This window comes from Lampetra planeri, chromosome 23 (assembly GCF_965212315.1).
Source record: "Lampetra planeri chromosome 23, kcLamPlan1.2.h2, whole genome shotgun sequence".
NCBI lineage: Eukaryota > Metazoa > Chordata > Hyperoartia > Petromyzontiformes > Petromyzontidae > Lampetra > Lampetra planeri.
Window position 1 is genome coordinate 10284239 of NC_136129.1, and position 26709 is coordinate 10310947.

At 54.2% G+C, this 26709-nt stretch overlaps 2 protein-coding genes across 16 annotated transcripts in view; one reads left to right on the forward strand and one right to left on the reverse strand.

The window, feature by feature from the left end:
• Positions 1-43: 43 nt before the first annotated feature.
• On the forward strand, positions 44-4353 carry LOC144726482 (small ubiquitin-related modifier 3). Its single transcript, XM_078605245.1, has 4 exons — positions 44-233; positions 2371-2499; positions 2836-2907; positions 3398-4353. Exons 1-4 carry the CDS (start codon positions 213-215, stop codon positions 3458-3460), a joined length of 285 nt encoding a protein of 94 aa, XP_078461371.1. The 5' UTR covers positions 44-212; the 3' UTR covers positions 3461-4353.
• A 983-nt stretch (positions 4354-5336) lies between these two features.
• LOC144726481 (C-Jun-amino-terminal kinase-interacting protein 3-like) overlaps positions 5337-26709 on the reverse strand; it is a 58710-nt gene continuing 37337 nt past the window's right edge. For 4 of the 15 annotated variants that reach the window (XM_078605238.1, XM_078605243.1, XM_078605232.1 and 1 more), the window contains 20 exons: positions 26173-26303; positions 25776-25835; positions 25352-25531; positions 24196-24246; positions 22620-22749; positions 21324-21431; positions 20845-20955; positions 20392-20539; positions 19734-19934; positions 17770-18049; positions 17071-17199; positions 16331-16411; positions 15697-15764; positions 14978-15126; positions 14308-14479; positions 13998-14111; positions 12778-12816; positions 10074-10235; positions 9088-9258; positions 5337-7659 (listed from right to left, as the gene is read on the reverse strand). In XM_078605238.1, the coding sequence (XP_078461364.1) occupies positions 7547-7659; positions 9088-9258; positions 10074-10235; positions 12778-12816; positions 13998-14111; positions 14308-14479; positions 14978-15126; positions 15697-15764; positions 16331-16411; positions 17071-17199; positions 17770-18049; positions 19734-19934; positions 20392-20539; positions 20845-20955; positions 21324-21431; positions 22620-22749; positions 24196-24246; positions 25352-25531; positions 25776-25835; positions 26173-26303 (2598 nt within the window). In that variant the 3' untranslated portion in view covers positions 5337-7546. The remainder of the gene's footprint in view (positions 7660-9087; positions 9259-10073; positions 10236-12777; positions 12817-13997; positions 14112-14307; positions 14480-14977; positions 15127-15696; positions 15765-16330; positions 16412-17070; positions 17200-17769; positions 18050-19733; positions 19935-20391; positions 20540-20844; positions 20956-21323; positions 21432-22619; positions 22750-24195; positions 24247-25351; positions 25532-25775; positions 25836-26172; positions 26304-26709) is intronic. The other 11 variants (XM_078605234.1, XM_078605233.1, XM_078605242.1 and 8 more) reach the window with 8 other exon arrangements.

Below are 26709 nucleotides of genomic sequence, written 5' to 3' on the forward strand. Positions count from 1 at the left end.
GCCCCTGCCGCTGACGTCACGCAGCTCGACCAATCGGCGCACGAGGAAGCGGCGGCCGAGTGGTGGGGGGCGCCCGGGGCCGTTGGCGCATCACGGGGGGGGGGGCGGCACGGCAACAACAAAAGCCTCGCAGCTCGCCGCGCTCGACTCTCGCTCGGCCTCTTGCCGCCACAAGCCGCCGCCTACAGCAGCCGCCGCCTCCGCCTCGAACCATGGGAGACGAAAAACCCAAGGTGAGAGGCGCCTCCGTCGCTCGTGTTGATTCGCCGCCGCCGTTGCCGGTGGTGGAGCGAGGTGGTGATGGTGGCGGTGATGAGGTGGAAGAGGGAGGAGGAGGATCGCCGCACGTTTTTGTCGCCCCGCGTCCCGCGCTCGCTGTTGCCGCCATGTTAACGACGACGACGACGGTGCCGATGCACAGGCCCCGGCCCGTGCCTCTCTCTCTCTCGCGACTGCCGCTCTGCGATGCTCGGAACGATGTTCGCGCCACCCCATCGACGAACTTCCTCGTTGCCCTCCAACCTTCCCCGCCAAGTCGCCGGCGGTGTTCTTCTTCTAAAGAGGCCCCCCCCCCCCACGACTCCCGCCTCGACTGCTCCGGCTGCTGCGGCACAACGACGACGGCCCGCGGAGCACCTCGCGGATGGCGCCACAATTCTCCCGCTTGTTTTAGTTGTTCAGTTCTGGGGGGTTCGCGCGACAAACGAGACGCGGTGGGGGTCTAAGATATCGGCCTTTTAGCTCGCTGGATGTTATTTTAGTTGTTGATGTTGTGGTTGAGGAGACTTTACAGTCTTGACGAGATGCGTCCGCCCGGCCTCTCCCCCTGGCCAGGCCCTCCCGCAGCCCTCGCGTGGCCTGGGCCCGCCCGCCCGCACATCGCACATGGCCGTGCTGCTGCTGCTGCCCGCTCCTCGCTACTTGCCAAGAGGCCTGCCCGCCCAGCCGGCTTGAGCCGCTGCTGCTTCGTCTTCCTCCCCCACCCCACCTCAACAACCCCTTCTCTCCCTCTCGAGCTGCACGGCCTCCTATCGCTTTCATTGTCCCTGCCTCCTCGGCCTGCCCGGCCTCCCGTGGCCTAGCCGGGTTTCCCCAATCACGATACATCAGCTGCGGCAGCCTGGCACGCTGTGCGTTTAGCCCCTAGCCACCCTGCCCCTATGGCCCTGCTGCTTGTGTGTATATGTGCGTTGAACTTCTTTCGCACCGTACGTAAGCCAACCGCGCTCGCTGTTCTGCGGCCCCGCTTCGTCTGGTACGGCCTAAGCTGGCCTTCCGTGGCTCTACCTGGCATCTGAATAATCCTCTCCCCAACCATGTCCACATCTTCCCAGGGCCAGCCAGACTTGGTGCATGGCCAGCCCTCTCCTGCCCTGTCGGTGCGGCCTGACCACCACCCTACCACCCCCCGTTTCCTTTACTGGACCTGTGTTTGCCGAACATCCTAGCACCGTTAGGTTATTGATCGTCCACCACTGCGGTCCACGACGATCTGGTCTTCACTTGTGCCCTGCCATGTCCCAGCCTGGCCAAGCTGCCCCCCACACGCACACAAAGCCACCGAAACTTTGTGTGGGGGCGCCATGATGGCGTGCACAGTCGCGGCGCGTCTTGGTGACTTCCACCGCGCTGCCGACCGCCCCTCTCGCTTCTCGACGTCGATTGCTTTGCACAGCATGTGCAAGCATCTCTCGCGTGCACGCTGTGGTGTATGCAAGCATGCGTACTCGTCCATGTTCACTCAATGTTTCGGGGGGGGGGGTCGAGCCGAGGCAGCAGACTTGGCGGGGAGACGTGCCAGTAAATAATGTACAAGAATAACAGCAGGCCGCTAAGAATTGTTTTTAATTAAAATACAGCAACAATGAAATGCACATTTGTCCCGGTATAGGGCACGTGTAAGCAGTACGTGTTGTACATTTGCTGTGGCTCCAGCTACGACCTTTTGGGTTCACTACATTCTTGCACGTGGCTGAACGGCGTGGGAACGTGCTCAAGTCGTCAATTGTGTAAAATGTGCATTTACAGTGGCTGGTGAACTTCAGGTCACCAGAAGCTACTTGCTGCTAAACCACATCTCGCTTGAAATTCTGCAGCTCCCCATTAGCCTTGATTTGTTATTCTACAGTTTTTTTGCAGTTAATTTCACACCCCCATAAAACTCCCGATATTACATCCCGTGCATGCCGAATGTGTATGCCCTGTATAAATTACCCAATTGTCTTCTGTGTACAACTCCGGCGGTCCATTGTTTTCTCGCCTCTGGTCTTGGGCCTCTTGCAAGCGGCACATGCTGTACCTACACAAAGCCGTGATTTTTTTTCAAGTCGTGCATCTTGTGTTCCTTTTAAACGTCCGGTGGTGCGGCAGGAGGGAGTGAAGACGGAGAATGATCACATCAACCTGAAGGTGGCGGGCCAGGACGGCTCCGTGGTGCAGTTTAAAATCAAGCGGCATACTCCTCTGACCAAGCTGATGAAGGCGTACTGCGAAAGACAGGTGAGAGCATCCAGCCGTACAATGACTTGCCGGTAGTGCCGGCGTTTCCATAACCCCGTTTGTGTTCACTTCGCATCCTGCTCACAGCACCCCCCAGAAGTATTCGTGTTGCACAAAGTACGGCTGCATACAGCATTCTGAGTAATGGATGTCCGTGTGCGCTGCTTGTTGTTTGTATCGAGTGCATCTTGATCTGTTTTCCCCGCTAGTATGTACAATGAGTAATTCTTTGTTCTCTCGAGACGTAGATCTGTAAACCGCTGGAAAAATATTTGGTGTTGCTCTTAAGGTTTTATTTCGATTTTAATGCAATCGTGTTTTTGTTCTGTAACACAGGGGCTGCAAATGCGTCAGATAAGATTTCGGTTCGACGGGCAGCCCATCAATGAAACGGACACGCCAGCACAGGTGAGAAGTTTACGTTACAGCATCGCTAAGCTCGCGATCACGTGCTTGGCGAACACCTGCACTTTTAAAAAGCTACGCGTAGCTGCGGCTGTACATTACACATATATAAGCATGCAAGATAACCAGGATGGACCCAGTGGCCCACTTTAGATTTTGAATGGTAACCGAGCAAGAGTTGGGGCCAGGTCGCTTCTGGAAAACGAATAGCTCGGTGGGCTTCACCTGGTAAAATAGTCTAGTTTTGATTTATTTTCAGTGATACGTTTAGCTTTCCTATACTTTGCACTCCCATCGTTTTTTTTATTTGTTGCAACTTTCTGACCGTGTCCTGAATGGACATGTGAATAAAATGAGCTCAATAGTTAACCGGATTTCTCCCAGGATAAATAAATATTCTGATTTGTGGGTTAACTCTGTAACCGGAGGTAATGTTAAAGGTGTGTGTGGTGTGTGTGTGTGCTCGCTTGGTGTTATCTTTGTTGCTTGACAGTTGGAGATGGAAGACGAAGACACCATTGATGTTTTCCAGCAGCAGACAGGAGGCGGGTGCTAAGCAGACAGTGGCAGAACCTGGCCTCCCACCGAGTAAAAAAACTAAAAAAATGGTCGCGTTTCTTTTTACCGTTCTGTCAACTCGGCCCCCGAAGTTATCCCCCCACGTTCAATAGCGTCGAAGCAAGCGGCATTGCTGAAATGGAAAAAGGACCAGTATGTTGTGTTAACACCATCTGGAAATAAAAGTAAGGAAAATGCAGTCATTTACAAGGGTCCTGTATTATTGTCAGTTTTAGTAATGAAATCTTACTCGCTAAATGGAGCACCTTCATTTTTTTAAAATTCTCGCTAATGCATACATTTTTCAAAGCTAATGCTGACATACTGTAACTGCTGGTTTTGATGGCAATGGTGGCCATCTTGAATTATGTACCCCTTTCTGCAAGTGACAAAGCCCAATTAATAGGCCCCATTGATATGATGTGCAGTGCATTATACAAAAGACCCTGAGTGGAAGCCCACATTGATTAATCTGTTTGTGATGGTTTGTAATTTCACTTTGTTTTGAATTAGAATGTAATAAATGGTCCTATCCTATACCATTTGACTTTGATGAGCATTCGTTATGATTTAAAAGGATTCACAAAGGGTTTGTCACATTTAATTTTACGTGCATGTTGTAGTGAATGCAGTCTGTATTTGTGTAGAGGTTGGAGGATGGAAACGTCCAAGAACAGCGGAGTTGATGAGTTTCTACTGAAAAGGTGTAGCTTGGGAATGAGGTAGGATTTGTGAATCTTTTTAAACAAAGTGCTGCCATTTTCCTCGCTATATTTTTAGCTAAGTTTTACTTTTCCAAGAGTGTACAAACACAGTAGGCTTTCATGTTTATTGGTCTTATCTTTTGTTTACTTGTACTTCACGTTCATTTAATAAAGTGTTTAAAAGTTACGTCATCAGGAGTGTTATGTTCTTGCAACCAAATTGTCTGATTTCTGAAAGTAGTCTACGGTGCAACCTTCACAGCAGAGTGGCTGATCTGATTAAGCAAACCATGAGCTCTGCATTCCCTTTATGAAGCAGTTAAGGGTTATTTCGATAACTATTTTTGCAAACTCGATTTAGCTCTGCTACACAATTTATGCTTGTGCACCCCACTTGAATGTTTTGTAAAACGTCCTGAATTCCACTGCATTCCAATCCCCAAGTGTCCTCTACTCATTTGTGGATGGGATATTGTTGAGGGGAGGTGCTACCGACTGGTGAACCTGTACAACCATACGGTCGTGTTCATCCAAGCCCATTCAAAAACAAGGTCATTGCTCATTGGAAATGGAACCAAATGAAATTTGGTGGCGACGACTGCCCTGATTTGAGTAAAATATGCCGAGAGTAATTTCATCCACATGCATTATTAAAATAACCATCGTTTTATTCTTGCAGTCAAATGTAGAAACTACAGCTGCCATTCACAATTCCAACCCTGACCATGGGTGAGAAGCACTTCCAAGGGGCGCCATCTTGAATTCCAACCTCAAAGCATTGTTTCTGCTCGAGTCGTTATTACATTCTCCGCCGCTAGGAGTCGTTACTACATTCACGAGTTATTACATCCTCCACTAGTTATTACTTCCTCCATCACTAGGTGGCCACACTCGATATGCGAGCTTTGCTTAACCGAGTGAAAAGTCAACCTGGAATGTCTTTTTTTTAGCAGAAAGTGACCAGTCAAAGTTGATGTCCTTTTCGGGGTGAACTGCATGCACCAACAGTGAAGGCTGAACTTCCAATAGAGCTCATCCACCAATGGACATGACGTGTCTGTGTCCATGTGGATTGCATGGCGTCACTCGAGCATGCGTGGTACTCTTAACACCACGCGTGAGGTGTTGATTGACCAGATAGAACCGAAAGACGAGCAGGAACACGGCAAGTTCTGTGACGCACAAATACTGCTTTATAGGTGCTTGGACAACATCACGTGGGTACATTGATATGGTACAAGGAGGATATGCTTCGACACAAACACAACAGCTGCAATGACGTTGCACTAATACAGGGAAACCATGCTTGTTATGCACCTACATTAACAGCAGTTATTGTTCTCAATGTACACACCACGCCAGCAACGTCGTTAGACGGCACGCACACACACACACACCTTTAACGTTTACACAATGTGCACAACAATTTCATCCGCATTTGTTCATTAATTACAAGTCGAGAGTAACAGCAGGTTCCTTTGTTTTGCAAGTTATGGATCTGTACAGAATTAGTTTCATGGGGTTTTTTATATTTTAAAACGGGTAGTGTTTACACAAACATGCTGTTAAGCCGAGGTAAAAGATTTAAAAGAAGGATTTAAGGTGTCCCGAGTTGCTCACGTGGCAGGGTTTTGCGCAAAGTGCTCGCGCGAGCTCCACCGTGTAGGACTCGGAGCCGGGGTTGGGGCTTGATCATCGATGGACTTCCCCCCGGGGGGTTGGCGACCAACGCAAATTCTCGCCACAGGTTTGGGGCCACAAAACGATGCTCGCGCAAATTTAGCCAACCTCGGGAACAGCAGACCGGAGCGCAATGGGGGGGGGGGGGGGGGGTGAATCGGACCCTGTGTATTAGCATTTGGAATTCCAAAGTGATGCACTGTTATCCTTCCACCAAACCTGCGGATTAGCTGGCTACGTACGGTGCGAAGTTCAACAAACATGGAAAATCAATAACTTTACAGTTTTTTGCATTTAAAAAAAGGTTTTTTTGATTCACAACTTTCAACTTACTATGTTAACATCGGGAATACCGATCAGATGACAAGCCGTTGCACACGATCCACGGTGGAATTGTGGCGAACCTTCGGGAAAACTTTGTGCAAAGTTTCCGATGCTTTCCTATCCTCTAACCCACCCATTCTGTGCAGGGCAGCTGGCTCCATAAGACTGCATTACATCTCATTTTCAAGTGGGGGAGGAGGTGGGTGGGCATCCCAAATTCGTTATTTCATTTTGTGTGGAGCAAGGACGAGGGTGAGGGATGCCTTTCCCTGCGTTCTCACCGCGCCGTCCTCGGTGCGCTGTGCAACATGACGAGAGCCGTCATCGGAAACGGACAACACAAAAAAATCAAGTTGAATAAATAAAATAACAAAAATAATAAACGCAACCACCCAAGTCCGCACATGTTCACCGAGGGTTCAAGATTAAGTACGCGCTCCTGTGCCCGTGTTTCATTCGCATACAATTAAGGCTGCATAAACACTGCCCCAGGCAATGACTTCCACAAATGTTTCTTTATACGGAGCGTACATTTGTCTGATTCGGCATCTTTCAAGTTTAGCAAAACTTGGGATTTTTTTTACAGGAAAGTTAAAACGAAGCTCGGGGATGTTTCGCTGCACGTTTGTGGCGAAGGCCGCAATCGACCGAAGCAATCGCTGCCACCTTGCTACGATTATGTAAAGTGTCGTAGGACTGCCGCAGTCCGACCGGCCTCGATTCACTCCGCGGTTGCCAACAGCCCCGTGAGCGCGGCACGCAACCCCGGGGGGGGGGGGGGGGGTGACCACACCACGGTGAGCTCAACTCTACAGCCACCGCCGAGGGGCCTGCCGTGTGGTCCAAAGTTATCTTATTTTTGTGACACGATTAATCACATGGGCACGTGAAGGGTTTTCATTGATTAGTGAGATTTTCGAAAAATTAACACCGATACAAAAAAAAATGCACAACTCGACGAATCAAATGGGGGCGGCCTCGGCGTTCACGCCCCCCGGGGGCAGCCACGACAGCGGCGGCTCGGTAAAACCCCCGGGCGTAAAATGGAACGCGTCGCCGTCGCATGCAAACTCACGTTCGTCAGCGTGTGGACACCTGACCGACGGGGAGTTCCATTTTTAATGTGGGGGGGGGGAGGAGGGGGGGGGGGGGTGGATTTCGTTTTCTCTTTTAGTGCAGCACAAAGTGAGTACAGCGAGCTCGTTTGGAAGCGGACTGCTGGAGAAAGTTCTCCACACTCCAACGACACCGGCGGCGAGGGGCGGGTGGGGGAGTAAGCGCGCGGGGTCACGTGACCACTCGCCCACCCCCCCCCAAGGATCCGGCAGTGCGGGTGAATAGGCGACTCTTGGAGCACTCCCGCTCTGTGGCTGCCATCACTCTTCGGGGCACATGACTTGCCAGACGATGAGGTGGCTACGCTCGGCTTTCGTGACGACGGGTTTCAACTTCCCCAAGCTGTCATCGGTGTCCTCCTCTTCCCCATCGCCTGCACGCAACACAGACGCGTGCACACACGCACACACACACACATATAGACACGTGGACACAATTGTGCACAATAATGCAATAACCTGGATATCCTCAAATGTTCTGCACAGGAATAGTTCTAAATCTGGGTCTCATTGGCACAAAGTCGACCCTTGATGATGATGATGCTCCTCCTAGTTTAAGTTATATTCTTAGAGGACGCTTGTTGAGAATGTCTGTAACCTTGGGTGACATTCTTTGATCTGAAGCCTTCCTTCTCTCCTCGCATCTCTCATCTCTTACCTTCGCCTGGGTGACGTCTTCCAGATCGACAATTGTCCTACCCTTTCTGCTGCTGAATCCCCGTGTATCACTTTTTCCACATCTAATATTGACCATAATCAACGTTTTTGGGTTAGATCGCGTTATTTATAAATGTGTCGTAACCCTCCACCACCCGACACGGCCAATCAGCAAAAAAAGTGTCACGTTGACAAAAGACAAATAGTTCACTGCTTTAGCCCACCGGTGTGTTGAAGCGTGAAACCACAACATTTACAATTTTTTAGTACGACGTTTCGCTGGTAATTGCATCCAGCATCATCGGACAATTCGCCAGAATGGTGAGGCTCTGCTCTTGCTCCCGTTCTTAAATAGAGCAGCAGCAGGGTGACGTCATCATCCCTCACTCATAACTCGACGATTCAAAACTCCAGAGTTCTGACTTGCACTCCATCAAGGAAATCACAAAACGCCAATTACGATAGCACGCCCACCGTTTTTAAAATTCTAAATGGTCTTACACCAGTCGACCTCCCTCCTCGCCACTCCCCCGATCAGACGGTTGCTCCCTCTCCTCTGCTGCCCTGAATGTTTAGAATTCTCTCCTCCTGGTGGTTCACGCTGCCAATCCCCCCTCCCCTCCACCTCTAATCCTTCTCGCCTGCGCGCTTCACAAGTTAAGTCCTAATTACACTCTCCCTGATTTCTCCCACTCTTCGTCCTTCCATCTTTATCCTAATTGTCACCCGGCCCCATTTTCTTTTTCTGGTTCCACGAATTAAGAGACGCAGTCCCCTTCATCGTTCAACTCATCGCAGTGCTCGTATGGCCAGCCCTGCTGGAGAGTTGAGCTGTACAAACACCGAATACAAAAATGGCTCGGAACCAATAGATGCTTTACGAGCACGGTCAGCTGCATGCATCGTGAACGAGAGAATCCAATTTTATTCAACAAGTCGATAAATTCCAAGTCACGTGGCCGCAGTGAGGAGGCGGGCTGACCCGCGTGACCGGTTTTGACCGGATGACCCACACGACTGGTTTTGACCGGTTGACCCGGGCGACCGGTTTTGACCGGTTGACCTCCGTGGCCGGTTTTACCCGGCCGGACCGTGCATGCAGTCTCATGGGGGAGGTGCGGGGGGGAGGGGGGAGAAGGACCGACCGATGCGGAAGTCGATGTAGCCCTCTCCGCCGCTCATCACCAGCATGGACTTGAGGTGCTGCTGCGGCTGCTGCACCATGGGGTGGTGCGTCTCGCTCGTGGGGGACAGCGCAGTCTTCTCCCCAAAGTTCTCCGAGCAGCTCCTGCTCAGCAGGCACGCTCGCGCCGAGCCTGCCGCGGGCGGGGAGAGAGCGCAGAGTCAGCGCCAACGGCACGGCCGGAGCGAGGAGCGCGGCGGTGGCCGCAGCCTCATTGCCTGCGGACCTTCACGGCGTCAAGCCACGTCGCAAGGCAGGGAGAGTCGGCAGCGGCTCGGGGAGGACTTCATCCAGCAGTTGATTGATCATGGCTGATGATTGTTGATGATGATGACTCGTTGTGTAAATGTTAATGAATAATTAAATAACATTGGACAAATACATGACTGGGAGTGAAATTATTCGGCAGCATTTTTTGAATGCAAGCAAACTCTTAACTGGTATCAACATTCGGTGTCTCGTCAAGAGTCAACGAGAGCTGGTTCTTGGCGAGAACCCCCCCCACACGGACACTCTGGGGGTCTAGCGCAAATCCCAACAGTTCAAGCAGTGGCAACGGCAGCAGCGTCGCCTCAACGAGTCTCAGGACTCACTTTCAGGAGAGTCCTGCCAAGTCGTCACAGTTAGGGGCCATGCTGCCGCTGTGTGTGATGTCAAGTGAAAAGTCGGCCGGTTACACTGCATGGTTATTTTTTCGCTATGGGAGGAAACCGGAGAATCCAGAGGACACCAGTGCAGAACAGGGGGAGGAACATAGAAACTCGTCACGTAGACAGGTTCAAAGAAAATAACAAAAAAAAACTATCTACGTGACTTTACCGAAAGACCCAAAGACTAACATATAAACTCCACACGCACAAAGGCGCCTGTATCGGGGATCGAACCCTGGAACGTCTTGCTGCGAGTGTCACCAGTGCGCCGCCACCACCACCTTGCCGCCCTGCTCACCCGGCACGGCCACGAAGAACTTGACGGCGTCGCGGTGACCGTGGAAGCACAGCTGGGCCTGCAGCATGGAGCAGTAGGGGATGAAGGAGGCGGGAACCGGCGCCTGATCTTCTCCGCTCGTTTCCTCGTCCGTGTGGGCGCCGGTCGCAGGAGACGCCCTCCCTGGTGTCACGCGCACACACACACACGCGCGTGCGGAGTTACGCGCGCACGCACACTAACACGCGCGTGTATGAAAGACAAACTCGAGCGGTTATACGCGCATGCACACGCGGTTACGCTGGCACAACGCACGCGCGTACGTGCGGTTGTGCGGCACAATGTGCAATAAAGCGCACGAGCGACGGAGGCGCGCGTGCGTGCGTTACTCCGGCACAAGCCATGCGTGCGTGGGGCACGTGGCCATGGCCATGCGTGTGTGGAACACGTGGCCACGCGTGCGTGCGTGCGTGGGGCACGTGCGTGAGACTGCAGCAGGGGCAGCCGACTCCCTCCTGTCCTGCTGCCCCGGCACGTGGCGACTCTCCCGCCCATCGCGCACACCTGGCGGACGGGCCGAGCCCTGTCGTGCGCCGGCGGTGTCAGGACACCAGGACGAGTGGTTGAGCGTACGGACTCGCAAGCGGTTGAGCCGAGGAGCTGAACCGGTTACGCCGGGGGAGCCAGGCAGACGACTCGTTTGGCCGCGACTTTCCATACAAAATAGCGCCGATCTTGAATGTCGTCGCACGACAGACTCGGTGACGCAGTCGCTGCCCTCGGCATTGCAGCAGGGAGAGCCCCGGATGCTCGAGGGGGCCAAGAGTGGGGCACCGATGGAGGGGCACCGATGGAGGGGCACCGATGGAGGGGCCTCGTGTGGGGGCCTCGTGTGGGGGCCTCCTGCGCCGACGCAAGGCGGCTTACAGGGGACAGACCAATTGCTGCACTCGTGGGTATATAGCTCGGCAGAGAACACTTTCAATGCAGGCCCTTTAATTAAAATCGCTTTGCCGATTATTAACAGTGGGATTATTATTATTATCATTAAACGGTGTTGAGAGATGTCAGCGATGAAAACACGTGAGCAAATGGGAGCAATTAGGATGCTAATGACTCCTTCCCTCAAGGCAGGCGTGTAGTCGTTGGGAAGCTTGCTCTGGGATTTGGAGAGCTGCTCAAGAAGACCGTGGCCGATGAAAGACGTGGACGTTGACGAATGCGACGACGGAGGGACCGAGCAGTGGCAGCAGTAAGCGTTTGCGCAAGCGTAAGAGGTTTCCCGTTTAACGCGCGACGCGGCCCAAAGATCCCAGCCAGCCGCACGGGCAACGTCTCGTTGTTCAAGCAGGGAGTTGTTGTAGAACCCGTGCCTTGCTCAGAATGTAACATCACTGCTTCTTTTACTCAATTGTTTTAAGAGTGTGTGTGTATATACACGTATAAAATCGTGGGTAAACCCAAAATAATTTACATTATCGCTCACCGATTCCAAACATGAAGAACCAGGAAGAAATGTTTTTATTATAAATTTCTTGAAAAAGGCACCGACAGTTTTAGACAGCACAGTGCCGTGTGCTGCTAATATCCAGAATGAATAAACAAATAAATAAAACAAATCAGAATTTTATTTCGGACTTTTACAGCATTTCCATGAATGTATAAATTCCAAGTGCCATGCCAGAGAGGAATACTCATAAATAGGTGCGGTGAACGAGGAAGCAAGGCCTTATTTAGCGATTATGTTCGTACCGTTATGAGAACGCTGATGTTGTTGTGATTGTGATTATTTGCTATGACGCACTCCCTGTGAGCTTGCCAATTCATGTGAACCCCCCCCCCCCCCCCTCGGGTGGAAGGACCCCTTCCTATTGCCGGGGCGCAGGATCCTGCTGTCGTGAATATCAGAGCTGCGAGCCAGCAACGCCAAACCCGAGGTTTGAGTCTAGGGTCAAGTGCAGCTAAACGATTATCTCAGCCACCTGGCCACCCACGACTCCACAAACAAGAGCACTGCACTCTTTACGATTGTCAATTTTCCAGCCGAGCTCAGCTTTAAAGGCTGAATAATTTAGATGAAACGTGAATATTGTGAATTCTCTCTAAGTAACTTGAAGCAGGTTTAACAATTTGTATATTTTTGGTTGACATTTTTAATATTATAGATATTTTTGTTACCAAACATGTAACCGACCGCCGGGTGTCTCAGCGGGAGAGCTCATATCCTAGTTGGGGGTTAACTCTGCCCATCATCTCTCTGGGCTCAATAAAATTAGTACCGCTTTTTGGGGAAATCAACTACCGGTCACCCTGTGGATGGGCTCGTCCCCCACAACAGCAATGTGGAATTCCCCCCCACTGGTTCGGGGCTGTTAAAAACGGGAGATGAGCAACCAATGGCTCAACGCTGATATCAGCGGGAAAGCTCCAGCCCTTTGTGGACACTTCGGGGGTATAAAACTGGCGTTTAACGCAACACGGCGGGGGCGACGGGCTGGGCACGCCGAACTTGGGATTGCGCAGACACGAGCTCGGCAAGACAGACGGCAAAACCTCCAACGACGACGAAGACAAAAAGAGCAAAAAATATTGAGACACGGAAGCCAAGCACGAGCGCGTGCGGCGGTGGGGGGTGGGGCGGCGGTGGGAGGGTGCCACATGCACGCTCCGTCACGGCAGGCCTGGGTCCGTGCGCGCACAGAGCAACGGGGCTGGTCACACTTACCCCGCAAACCCAACACACGTCCCTCCATGAGCACTACAGCTAAGCAGGGAAAGGACAAAATTAGCCGCCGCAGTTTTGTTGTTTTGCACGTATACACACACGCACACACATCCATTTATAGATACGCCGCGAGAGGCTAAACTAAAGGGAAGATAAGCAACGTGTTAATTCAAAGCCTCGACACCACTCCCACCAATCTCAGCACGCTTCGTAAATCCTTTGACGCTCTCGGCCTGCGAGACTACGAAGCCGTCGTGCATTTGTCGAAGCCACCCTGACCAAGTGACGACTTCTCAGACCGAGACACTTAGCACACCTGACTGCCGGGTCTCTTTTTGGGTTTTGGAAAAAGGAAAAAGTTGAAGACGGCCAAAGTAACATCCAACACCAGCCAGTAAGCAGCTCACCTGGCCACGCGAATAGTCAGCCGATCACACTCACCCATATGGTTGCTTCGCACCAGATGACCAGATATTAAAAGGGTCGGTCAAGCGTGTGACATTCCAGCTTACAGAGATCACCCGTCCGTCGGAGATCAAAGGGGACCAACCGGACAGTCAGGCTATCGACACCCAGCAAGTCATGCCACCGGGTCGACGGCTCACCGGGCGACGGCTCTCCGGCCCACGTGGGCACGGATTTAGAAGGGCTTTGCCTCAAGAAAAGCGCAAACCAAAAAAGAGACACGTGGCTCTCATCTGGTAAACACGCCCCCCTCCCCCCCCCCCACGGGCTGCGTGTGTCACGTCGAGAAGACTCCCAAGCTTCGTTGTCGACGTGACTTTAAAATCACGGTCAAGCACTCTGACCGCGCTTTAGTCTACATCCCTGTGCCGACAGAATGAGGCGATTGACCGTCGCTTTTATCTACTTGCCTAATGGTTATACTTCAAATTATGGGATAGATTTATGCGCGAAACTTTTCGCCACCCGACACGGCCAAACCAAGGCAGGTGCACCAGTGCTGAATGATGCACCAACTACCATTGCTTTCAGCTCGCCGAATTCTCACAACGGAATTCAGCGACGAGATTAAAAATTGTTCTATTAGCGAAGGCTTCAAACCGGTTTGGGACAGGCCGCGGACGCTCGGCCTGGGCACAGCTCCCCAAGGCACAAGGTCCGGGCGATTTGCTTTGCTTGGGCCGTCTTTTAGTTTCGCAATGCTATGGCAGCGGCAGCGGTGGCGGCGTGCGCTGTACGACCGGAGCACAACTTACTCTCGGTGAGCGGGATGGAGATGATGACGCCGTTGCCCGTGCCCACCCACAGGCGGTTGCAGGCCACCAGCAGCGCCGTGATGCGCACGAAGGAGAAGCCCAGCTTCCCCGTGCCTGCCACACCGCACCGTTACGCACGCCGGACATCGATCTACTCCCGGCGCGATCCGATGCGGTGGCGGCGACCGCGTTCGTCGCTCGAATGCACGTTTACGTTTAACGTCTTCCGCACCGTACGTAGCCAACCGCGCTAATCGACCGCTGCGTGCGTGCGTGCATGCGTGCGTGCGACGGGCCGCGGCCGGGTTACCCAGCATCTTGCTGACGTAGGGTTCGATGTCGACGTCCTGCAGGTGCTGGTGCGTGTGCGCGTGGTAGAGCCGCAGCGTCGAGTCCAGCCGGATGGAGACCCACACGCCGTCGCCGATCCACGCCAGCTGCCGCACCTGGCTCTCCTTGCGTGGGTGCGCATCAAACGATTTCTGTGCCACGAGACACGCGCCCCGACCGCCCGGATTTAGGTAAAGCCGCGTTCTGATTCTGTTGCAATGCTTGCGCATTAAACTAATTGGCACGAGGAACAGGCGTGTAGCCAAGTGCCACGACTTGATCGAATGTCACCGTCTGCCTTCTCAATTTGATTCTGGAATTAATTTTGGGCTTTGTTTCCAACGTCTCGTTTTGCTTCGTCTCGCTCGTGCCGTGCGGCCCCACAACCACTGCTGACTTCCCCACAAAGAGGTGCTCGTTTTATCGACTCCAGAGGGAGGGATGATGGCCTGAGTCAAACCCCTCCCCCCACAACCAGGACTTGAACTCCTCGCAAACTTCCGATTGCGAGCCGCTCGCTTCACTGTTGTTCCGCCCGTCCCATACACAACGCAAGTGCGTGGGGATGGAGGGTCGGGGGGGAGCGGGGGGTGGGGGAGCAGGGGGGCGGGGGATGGGCAGGTGGGGGGGGTGGGGCGAGTCGCCCGCACCTCGATGCGCATGTTCTTGGGGTGCACCACGTGCACTTTGTTGCGGTAGCCGCACCACACGCGGTCGTGCACCACCGTCATGCAGCGGATCGAGTGGTGGGGCCGGCCCAGATCCAGCAGGTGGTAGTTGGAGAGGTCCCAGCAGCCCTCTGGCACGGGGGGGGGGGGTTCAGGGGAGCAATACACGCAGGCATGAGCGCGACGTACACACAGACGCGTGCGTGCGTCAGTGAAGGTGCGTGCCGGGGTTGCCGTGATGATTTAAAACGTTGACATGCGATGATGATCGGGATTATTGGCTTCCCCCTTGACTGCAGTTTTAATGCAATTTCAGATGTCTATCAGCAACCGCCGCCTCGGCTCGAGGGAGCTCTACATACAGCCCCCTTCATAGGGTCATTGGCCTACTCTTTCACGCTGCCCAGACATCCTGTAAGAGGTGGTGCTACCCACACTTTATCCATTCGTCCTGCTGCGAGGGAGGGGATTTCAGTCGTATTAAAGGAAGATAAAATTAAAGAAACGAATAGCTCTTATATTGCAGATAGTATCTAGGCTGTGCGTTCGATGCCTTCTTCCGTCAATCTAAAGCTTCGTTATTGAGAGAGAATCAAGACTTTTAGCTCAGTCGCCAACGCCCTCTCGTGTGAAGAAACTCGCTCTCTCGTTTCAACTGCCATGCCCGGTGTGAGAAATGCGGGGAGAGTGTCGGGAAAGACCTGTGGCACGGTGGAAAATGGCGAGTGTGCCATCAGCCAAGGCGACGAGCACCCTGCCCTTGACGTGCCTGCAACGTACGCACACAGACACGGGGGCAGGAGAACGCACGGTTACAGAGTCACACAGACACACACACGGCAGGAGAATGCACGCTATGTCTGTAGAACTTATTTCGCACCATACATAGCAAACCTCGCCTGTGTTGTGCACGGGCGCACAAAACGCAGGCGTGCAAGACAGCGACAACACAAATCACGTTATTAACAATACGAGCACTCGAAGAAGAAGGCATTCAATAGTAGAATATGTCCGTGTTAACAGCGCAACGCGCACACACACTGGTCACCGTGTCACGGCGAATTTCACAACTTGCTCGGTGCGACTTCAAGTGGACGTCGCGTCTCTCTATTTGGTCAATTTGGCGGAGTGATAATTGTTCTTCGGCTTATGGGCGAGCGAGCCGAAAACAACGACAACCGGCTACGTCGAGTGGTGGAGGGAATGACGACATACATTTTTGGCGAGATCATTACGGGGCACAACCCAAGAAAACCTACCACGAATCGCGATGCCGCCTGCTAAACCCGACGCGTCAGACCGAACTAACGTTTGGCAGACGTGCAGGCCACTTACACGATGCTCAGCACCGCGTCCTTCAGCTTGATGGTATGTAAACACTTTTTCCAGTGCCGGGCTGCCAAGTGCACATAAAGGCTGCGCGCACACACACACACGCGCACACAGGAACATACATATAAAAAAGCGCTCACCATACGTTAAAGTGTCAAACAAACTCAACCCATCCTATTGACAGCATGGATACAAGTACCTTACAAGGTTCGTATTGGCAATATTTGCACAGACCACTTGCCACGGCCTTGCTGGGCAGCACCAGTGGTGTGCTGACCACAGGCCGAGAGCCGGTGGTCTCGACGCTCTGGTCATGAATATCGTGATAAACATCTCCGGTAAGGTCAGCTCACAGTGGAGAAGCAAAGCGAGGCCGGCGGTGCGGTGCTGGTGGCCACAGGGACCCCCCATATCCACTGGCACCATCTGGGCCAAGCCAGCACGGCACGGTGGTTTTCCACTGGCTATTTGCCGGGCCGAGCCGGTAACCACGCCGTGCTATGCCGGCCTCACGACACGTCTGAATCTGGCTCGGGTCCCAGCTGTGCTGGGGGGCGGTGATGCGTCTGCAGCGCGCGCAAGGTCAGCCAGCGGAACTTAAGCACGGCGCCAGTGGCACGGCTCTGTTCGTGCGGCGCCGCGTTGGCCCCAGCGTGGCCCCCCCACCAGCGCGGCTCGGAATCGCAAAGTGGAAGAGCGGGTTCAGGTTGTTCAGGTTGTTGAGGTTGTTGGGGGCGCCGTACCATCCGTTCTGCGCGCCCAGCCACATGGTGGGCAACATGCTGCTCAGCTCGCCGTCGCAGGCCGACGCGTCCTGCTCTGAGGAGGGTGAGGGGGACCCCTCTCTTGTCAGGGGGTCGTCCACCCCACTGCTGATCGCATGAGGCCGGGGATCGGAGTGAGAGTGCATGAGTGTTAAGTGGGGTGGGGGGGGGGGGGTAGGGGATTGGAATAGAGTTGGGAAGATGAAGAAATAAACAAACCATTTGAGACATTTTGGCCAGAAGGCAAAGAAGATCAGGAGTTACAAAGTTTAAATTAGTAAATATTGTGACTATTTGTCCCCTGCTGATTCAGCCCCTCACAAACATGGCCTGTAAAATTCACATAGATAGGGTTCAAAAGTTGGTTACTGAATTCTTTTTTTATTCAACCAAGGACCGCGTAGCGACGCCACTGCCCGCTTCGTTGGCTCGTCCGTAGCGTTTCAGACGCTCACCGTGAGGATGCTCCTGAAGCCGCCCACTGGCTCACTCACACCAACCTCGACACGAACGTAGCAACGCCGTAGATCAACATTCACCATATGAATACATCCTGGCTCGGCCTCTTAATGCAGGCCGACTCAGTAGCTTCCAGAGAGATGCACGAGCGTGAGCCAGAGGCAAAGCGTGAGCCGAGCTGCGACTAGAAATCCGTCCCAGGCCGTGGCGGCCCCTCACCCGGCGGGGTGCTCGCGGGCCGTCTCCGTGGGGCTCTGCACGCCCAGCGGGTCGGTGAACACGTGCTCCGTGTGCGGCCCCAGCCGCTCCGAGCCCGGCACGTTGGCGGCAGAGTCCACGTCCGTCGCCCCGGCGGCGATCTCCGTGGCCTCCGTGGCCTCCTCCGCGTTCGGGGCGTCCGGGCAGAAAGCGCCTCCGTCCTCCTCGTCTTGCGACGACGACGAGGTCCCTCCGGCGGCTGTGGCGGCGCCGGAGGCCGGAGCCGACGCGGCGGAGCGACCTGCGGCGAGGGGGCACGGGCGGGCGCGTTACGCACGGGGCCCGCCGCGGTCGGGCAGCCACGCGGGCGCGCCGCTCGCGAGGCGGACGGCGAGGCGGACGGCGAGGCGGGGTTCGCGACGCTCGGCGTGCGGCGCCCAAACGGTTGGAGCATGCCGCGTGCCGTGGGCAGGATCCGAGGGCGGACTACGAGGGCCGGCAATCTCCGCCGTGACAGAGATAACGAGAGGAGCGAAGAAAAATCAAGGCAAACTGGAAACGGAAAACTGGTGACGTGGACCGGGCCTCTGACTGGCCGAGTGAATACAAAAAGAGCGATGAAGGGAAGGTGACGCTTTCTTTTCCAGGTAGAGGTGAGGCGGCATTCCATAGAAGTCCTCTCTTCCCGGCTTGGTGGCAAACCAAGAATTATACCGAGCTGGGGCGGACGGCTGCGTTTGCTGCCAGGCTGTACAAACACAAATCATGTACAACATAAATTCACTGCAATGTGCATCTGCATATCTTTCACTGAGTGGCAAGAAGGTGTATTGTACGTGCCGTGAGTGTATTTTTTTAAATAAACATTTTCTCGAAGCCGTGGGCACATTTTAGATGGAAAAAAGGTCATTTATTTTCGGGGTGAATTGTGATAAATGTTGCTGTGCCGGTTGCCATGGTCACAGGACCGCATGCAAACAGGATCAATGTGATCGATGGAAGCCTCCGAGGACATTCTGTTAAACGGCGTAAAGACTGATTGCGCAGAGGCCTTCTCATTACGTTAATTGGAGTGGGTTCAGTTTCGTTATGTTCATTTAGGATAAAGGGCTAAAATATACGTCCATTTAGAAATACATTTGTATTCCATTTCATTTATCGAAATGTTCCACGTGGAACGTCCCTTGAGGTACGGTGTCTCGTTTTGCCATGGTGTCCAGGTAAAACGTTACTTTAGCGATCGCATGGTAGGTAAGACAAGTTTGTGGCGTCACGCGTCGCACTGATTGGGGATGACAAGGAATCGTCTCCACCAAGACTCCTGCGTCAAGTTCAGACTCTGTAGGAGGCCCGTGAGCAAAAGATAAACGGACGATATTTCAAACGTTCAGAAACCGCAGGCACCAAGTCTCAACGCGGCACCCGAGCCGACTTGTTCAGACATCGATTGGGCGGGAGCGACTGCTGCCTCAACACGTGACCCCGGAAGGGCAGCCGGCCACACTGCGGCTCGCTCACAGCCCGGGGCTGCAACGAGCTTCTCGGGCTGTGCCGCGCGTTGTTCGGCACGGGAATTTGCCACCGGCTCTCCGTACGCATGTACGTACAACTTCTTTGGCATCGTACGTAGCCAATCGCGCTAATCGGAAGTGTGGGGGAAGGACAACAAACCAAACACAAAAAGCAGTTATCAAGAAATTAGTTTTCACTGCGTGGTTGCCGATGCCTTCTCGGTTGTCAGCGGTTCCCGCACCTCCGATTGGCACGGTTGGCTACGTACAGTGTGAAAGAAGTTCAACACGCACACACACACGTACGTTCCCCCCCCGCGGCTCCGAGCCGCCTGCGAGCGAGCGAACGCTGTCGTGCGGCGGGGGCGCAGCAGCACAAGTTGAAAGTGCCCCGGTGTTGTGGCTGTCCTCGTGCGGTGGTGGCGGTGGCCGTGTGGGGCGGGTGGGGGGGGTGGGAAGGCGGCCCCCACTTACCGGCGGCGCCCTTCTCGGAGCCGGGCGTGTCGGAGCAGGAGGGGCTGTCCGTCTGCAGGCTCTTGCATCCGACGGCGGCACACGAGCCGACCAGGGTGATGGCTCCGAGGACCCCTTCGCCAGGGCTGCCCTCCGGGGGGCTGCTGGGAGTGCCCGTGTCCGTCACCACCTCCCCGGCCGGGTAGTCGCCCTCCTGGTAGCCTGCGCCAGAGAGAGGTGGGGGGGGTGGGAGGAGACAATCGAGGGGGCGGGCTGACAAGATTGCCGGCGCAGAGCGAACGCGTACCGTGTTCTCCGGATTACGAGACGCACCTTCCTCCCTGTATTTTAAAAGGAAAATTCGGGGGTTCATCTTACAATATAGTCTTCAGGAAGTCTTGTTTTAATGTGGTTGTTCGGAATAATCTTGCAGGAAAAGTATCTCCCCCATTTTAAAGCGGCGCGTTCATAATCATCTTCTACAAGAGGGCTCTCTGTTGAATGGCGTTCATTCTATTTCGGTACGCGACGTGGTTAGCAATGTACTTTGTAATAATGTAAAAAACAAAACCAAATGAAAACGATCGGCGGTGGTGGGGAAATAAGTCTGACACGAGGGAAATCCGAGTGCACGCGCAAACTCGGCGAACCGAGCGAGCGGCGGACGCGAGCCGCTCACCGGGCACACTGGAGATGCAGAGGATGTGCGAGTTGCAGACGACGAACTGGTCCATGATGTTGGCCGGCTGGTTCGCGTCGATGATGATCACCTTGCTGGTGGAGTGCGTGCTCGTGCAGATCCACACCAGGCTCGGCGTCGCCTCCTTCTGCCGACGCCGACAAAACATTCCTCATTGCCGACGGCAATCCTGTTAAGTGCTCGCACGCCCAGCGAGACCGGGCACGTCATTCACAGGCACTCTCCATTTGCCACCGATGACTGCGTAAAAGGGTAAAGGTCAGCGCCGACCGCAGCGGCCTCCGCACTAGAGGAGCTCTCGTCCCAGCTGGACAGACGCATAGGAAGAGGTTGGAGTACTCACACTTTACCCCCACCACACTCGACTTATTGTGAGCTGCACTCAGAGAGAGAGAGAGAGAGATGGAGAGAGGGAGAGAGACGGGCACCGACCTTGTCGTACTGGCTGTCCCCGTTGGTGAGGGAGGGCGACATGCGCCTCCGGATGGCGGGAGAGGCGGGCGAGGGCCCCCCGGCCAGGTTCACACCGGCCGCACACCACAGCTGCACATGGACAGTGGTGTGTCGTCATCATCATCGTCATCATCGTGATCATCGTCATCATCGTTGTCGTCATCATGAAAATCATCATCGTCATCATTCACGAGAAATTCATTCATTAGGAGCGGGTGAAGGGACGGCCACTGCACCCGCACACGGTGGAGGGGGGCGGGGGGAGTGGGGCCAAGCCACACCAGGGGCCCTGCCGGCGTAATCCAATCAACAACCTCATCAGGCATAATCAATCCAACCCCTCGCAACCGCACCACGTGATCATTCAACCAGACCCTGCACTGTGCCACCGCTCCTCCCAGACTTCGCATCTCACCGCCGAGCTATTTACTACCCGCAGCTGCTGATGGGGGACTCACCTTCATCGTGGGGTCTTTCTCCACGAGCGGCCTGCAGTACACCGGGATGGCCATGTTAACCACCTTGTTGTCCTCTTGCCCTTCGTTGGGACTCTGGAAGTAAATAAGCTTTTTAATGTTTAATCCAAGACACTCGGTGTTGAATCCAAGGCAGGTGTGCCAGCTCTAACGGGTTGGCAGGGACAGCGATTGTCCACACAAAGGCGTGGATTGAACGCAACATAAACCAGGCGGTGAGAACTCAAGGAGACCAGGAAGTGAGTCTCGTTTGCAAGAGTGATCTGGGGCATCGGTCTGACCGTATAATCCTAATTCAGTTATTTCGAATTTGGCAAATGTTGACTTTGCGATGGGTAAGCCTTTTCAGCCAAGGCGATGATGTCACACGCCACGCTTTCGCGTAGATTCTCACCACCAGTGTCACACGTGACATCACACGTGGCATCACACGTGGCATCAGACGTGGCATCACACGTGGCATCACACGTGGCATCACACGTGGCATCACACGTGGCATCACACGTGGCATCACACGTGGCATTAGACGTGGCATCACACGTGGCATCACACGTGACATCACACGTGGAATCACACGTGGCATCACACGTGGCATCACACGTGGCATCAGACGTGGCATCACACGTGGAATCACACGTGGCATCACACGTGGCATCACACGTGGCATCAGACGTGGCATCACACGTGGCATCACACGTGGCATCACACGTGGCATCACACGTGGCATCACGTTGCGCTGCTATGAACGAAACCGTAACTGGCGCTATTTGAATAGTTGAGACGACGAACGCACGTTGGCAAGCATCTTCAAGGACTCTGCGTGCACAATTTCTGTTCCTTTTTCTGGGTGGCGTCTTTTTTCTTTCTTTCACCGGGCAGGCTAAATGCACTCCGAGACACGAGTTTAATCAGCGCATTTTAATACAGCCACTCTCTTTGCAGGGTGCCACTGTGGCAAGATGTTAACTACCTCGCCTGGTATACAGGAGGTCGTGGGTTTCATCCCGACCCTGACGGTGTGCCTCTCTCCCCGTGGTCACGTTGATTTTGCTCCGGGTCCTCCGCGTTTTCCCTCCACATTTAGAATCAATAACACGCGTTTAAAGTATTTGGCTGCTATACATTTCCACGTGATAAGTCACTTTGCTGAGTTATCATTAGTGGCTGGGTCGCTTCTGAAAAGTGGGGCCTTTAACCTGGTAAAATAAAAAATAAAAAATTGTGACTAGTTTGTAAAAGCGGCGAGCGAGCCTTCTGGACTAGCGGGCGGCGGTTCACCTGCTTGTGCTTGGGCGGCAGGCTCCAGCCGAAGGCTTGCAGCCGCCCGTCCTCCTTCTGCACGTGGGCACGCACCTGCCGGTACTGCTCGCGCTTCTGCTCGCGCCGCGCCGCCGACGTGTTCTCGCTGCTGGCGGCACGAGCGGGGAGTGGGGGGGAAGGGGGTGAGGGGGCGCGCGGGAAACACGCACGCGCCACCGCGTGAGCAGACGCGCGCGTTGGCACGCAACGCAAACCCGCAAGCGCGAGCGGGGGGATGCGGCGCTCGTGGTAAAGGTCCAGCACCAGCGGCTCCGTCGAGATAACGGAGATGCGAGCGCACGCAACACTACACGCAGAGACGCACAGACAGATCCCCAGTGTAGCCCACACAGGCCCCCGGGCCACGTGCTGTTAGGAAGCACCTATTAAGGCCGGCATGGCACACGAGGCCGGTACCACACCTGGTCGCCTTCGTCTCCCCAAGTGCTGATGTTTATGCACTGTCAAATGTACTCATTTAATGCCGACTCGACCTAGAGGAGGCCACAGGACCAGTTCAGATAATCACCATGGCCGGGAATCGAATTCGGAATGCATGCGTGCACTCACGTATGCACACGCATGCACACATACGTACACACACACGTACATGCGTGCGCACCACGGCAACGGGAGACCCACACAGCGTTTCGCAGCCAAGTAAGACGTCGGCACAGGCTATGGGTAGGCCCTCTGCGGATTGACCAAGGGGCAAGGGAAGGCCGACAGGCCTGACAATCGCTTTGAGGGTTTATTTGTGCCAAAGAGGCGTAGCGGTGAAGAAGCGCCACCTCCGTGCCGTGCCCAATGGGGGGGGGGGGGCGTGCCACCCGTTGCCTGTGAGTGACGCAAGCACACACAGAGAGGGGCGCTCACGCGAGAAGACCACCCCCCTACACCACCAACCGGCGACCGACGCATCCACGGATAGAACCACAGAGTCCCAGAGCTCCTGCAAGAATGCTTCACGGCCCGTCCAGTGTGAACCCACCACCCGCCAAGCTGGTTAAACTTCACGATTGTTCACCTTGTGGGTTTGTGTGTTTTAAGAGCACTGCACTTAATGCGTATGAATGCAATCCGCAACATCTGTTAAATGTGTTTCATACCAGGTGAAATTGAAACCTGATCATTCCCTCTTGTCAAGAACAAATCGTGTCACGTTATCAACCGATTGTGCTCGTGGTTCTCATATTCGCCGCTCCTTGTCGGGGTGACGAGCGCAAATACAAGCGCCGCAAGCTTTGACAGAATAAGCTCAAGCCAAGACTGGACGAGCCTGCAACGAAACGGTGTTTCTGCTTTGCCAGGAGATTGAAATTATACGGCACATTACAAAACGCCACAAGAAACAACTTCCCGCTCGTAAACAAACCCAACGTGCGGAACGCGGCGAGCAGCAGCGCCTGCCAATTCGGCACCCTCCTATCACACAAACGCAACCCCATTCGAGCAAATGACGACACCGGCAGCAAGCGCTCCGCACCGAGCCCCGTGCCAAGGAGGCCAGAGTGGCGCGGGGGGGGGGGGGATGTGGTGCCTCTCCCGTGCATACTGTTTGGGCAATCCTTTGGAAAGGACGACGTCTTCCTTAGACCGGACCTTCCTGAGGAACAAAACATTGCGGCGGTTACGGTCGGGATGGCCGCGCGGCGCCGCGGACGCGGTGCTGTGCAAGCACGCGACTCAATTTAGGTTTTAGATTATAGTTCTCATCGTGCCTTTAAAAGGGTGCAGAGGTTTCTGTATTTCAGCCCCCGAATGAGGCTTTGAGCATCCAATGACGATGATAGATTAACAAGACGCAACCCAAACTAAAACAGCTCTGCCGAGTTTACATGATGTGGGTGAGATGAGTACATGCCCAATATCCAGCAACAAACAGCACGATTTGAAGTTAAAATAAATCAGAGTTCATACATTGCTTGAATTGAGCAAGGTTTCGATTACAAGACCTTGGGAAAAGAAACGATGTGAGGGAACTTCCAAGCGGAGCAGTGCTCGGGAAGAAGCAGAATGAGAAGTGATGTGACCTGCAGTGTGCCGAGTGGGTGGGTGAATTGGTGAGTGGGTGAGTGAGTGGGTGGGTGAATTGTTGAGTGAGTGGGTGGGTGAATTGGTGAGTGGGTGGGTGGGTGAATTGGTGAGTGGGTGGGTGAATTGGTGAGCGAGTGGGTGGGTGAATTGGTGAGTGAGTGGGTGACTAGGAGAGTGAGTGAGTGGGTGGGCGAGTGAGATTAAAAACAAACAGTGTGGTAGACCGAGACCTCAACATGGGTGGAGGAATGAATGAATGAGTGAATGAAGGAGAGTAAGCGAGAGAGTAGTAGGGATAGAAGAGCGATAAGGAGGTGACTGAGTGAAACGACCGGAATGAATCAGCAAGTGCTGAATCATTACCCAGCCTTTTTATTTGTTTTGTTTATATATATATTTACATACATACGTGTGTGTGTGTGTGTTTACACAGTTGCCGAGCACAGGCCCCAAAGGGAGCCAAAACGGCAGGCAGCCAGCAACAAACGGTGATATTGAAGGCGTAATAAATAAATAGTGCTTAACACGTTAACCCGACCGGGTCATAGGGTTTCGTCTCCCTAAGTGAACACAACACCAAAGGAGAGGGTCCCCGAAGGACGCTAACGGTGGAGGTGTGTGGGTGGGGGGGGGAAATACTTGTGGAGGTGTGTGGGTGGGGGGGGGGGAACTACTTTTCGTGCAGGAAGTCGAGCGCGCGGGACTTGTCGCTGGGCAGCTGGGACAGCGTGGCGCTCCGCCGGGCCAGGCCTCCGCCGCCGCCGCCCGAGTTGGGGGCACTGTACTTGATGTTCACTGCGTGGTACGGCTTCTTGGGCTGCGCCGCGTTGGAGCCGCTGAACAGACGGCTGAAGCTTCACGCCGCAACGCACGCACGCGCACACGACGAGCGTCAGGAAAGCCAGGCAGGATCGCACCGTTGTTTGTTAGCGATGAGTTTGCTTTCAAGACAGTGAGTGACCGTCCTGCAAATACAACCGAGTCGCCAATGACAGAATGTTTGAATTGTTGTTCTCTTCGAATGTAACGGCGATAGCGCTGCAATCGGTATCGCGTGACGAGACGAGGCGGGCGACCGAGCAAGGCCTTCTCACTCACAACTGCCAGATGGAAGACTTGTTCTTCTTCTCCACGATGGAAGGGTGCTCTCGCGACGCCCTGGAAACCACGCGGGGGCGGCAACAACAACAACAACAAGATTATAACAACCATAATAAAGGCAAGCACGCCTACGGCCATTTTCATTATCCACTGCTGGATCAAAAGCTCGCCATACCATGCTGGTCAAAGCTTGTAAGCTAAGCAGGCCTGAGCCTGTATTGTTCCTGTAAGGGTAACCACCACCAAGCACAAAACGGGGGGGGGGGGGTGAACAGGGCACGTTGAAACAACCCCGATGGGTGACAGTGCGTGGGGGAATCTTTAACTCAGCAGTGTATTAATAATAATAATTTATAGAACTTTGCCAACCCACTGCAGGCTTGAAGGCCCTCACCGGATCATCTCGGTCCACCTCACCGCCTCCTGCAGCTCCATGAGCCGCTCCTTGTACTGGTTGCGCTCCATGAGCACGCGCGCCATCTCCACGCGCGTGAAGCGTTTGCGCTGCGCCATTGGCACGTCCTCCTGAGGGGGGGGGGGGGGGCAGGGAGCGTGCGAGAATTCGGGGTCCGGAGAGAGTGTGGGGTCAGGTGACAGTGTGGGGTCAGAGTGTGGGGTCAGGTGACAGTGTGGGGTCAGGTGACAGTGTGGGGTCAGGTGAGAGTTTGGGGTCAGAGTGTGGGATCAGAGTTTGGGGTCAGGTGAGAGTGTGGGGTCAGGTGAGAGTGTGGGGTCAGGTGAGGGTGTGGGGTCAGAGTGTGGGATCAGAGTTTGGGGTCAGGTGAGAGTGTGGAGTCAGGTGAGAGTGTGGGGTCAGGTGAGAGTTTGGGGTCAGAGTGTGGGGTCAGAGTGTGGGGTCAGGTGAGAGTGTGGAGTCAGGTGAGAGTGTGGGGTCAGGTGAGAGTTTGGGGTCAGAGTGTGGGGTCAGAGT

Coding starts and splice junctions, on each gene's coding strand:
- LOC144726482 (XM_078605245.1), top strand. CDS start 213: ATGGGAGACGAAAAACCCAAG. Junction 234..2,370: donor TGGGAGACGAAAAACCCAAG/GTGAGAGGCGCC, acceptor GTGGTGCGGCAG/GAGGGAGTGAAGACGGAGAA. Junction 2,908..3,397: donor AAACGGACACGCCAGCACAG/GTGAGAAGTTTA, acceptor GTTGCTTGACAG/TTGGAGATGGAAGACGAAGA.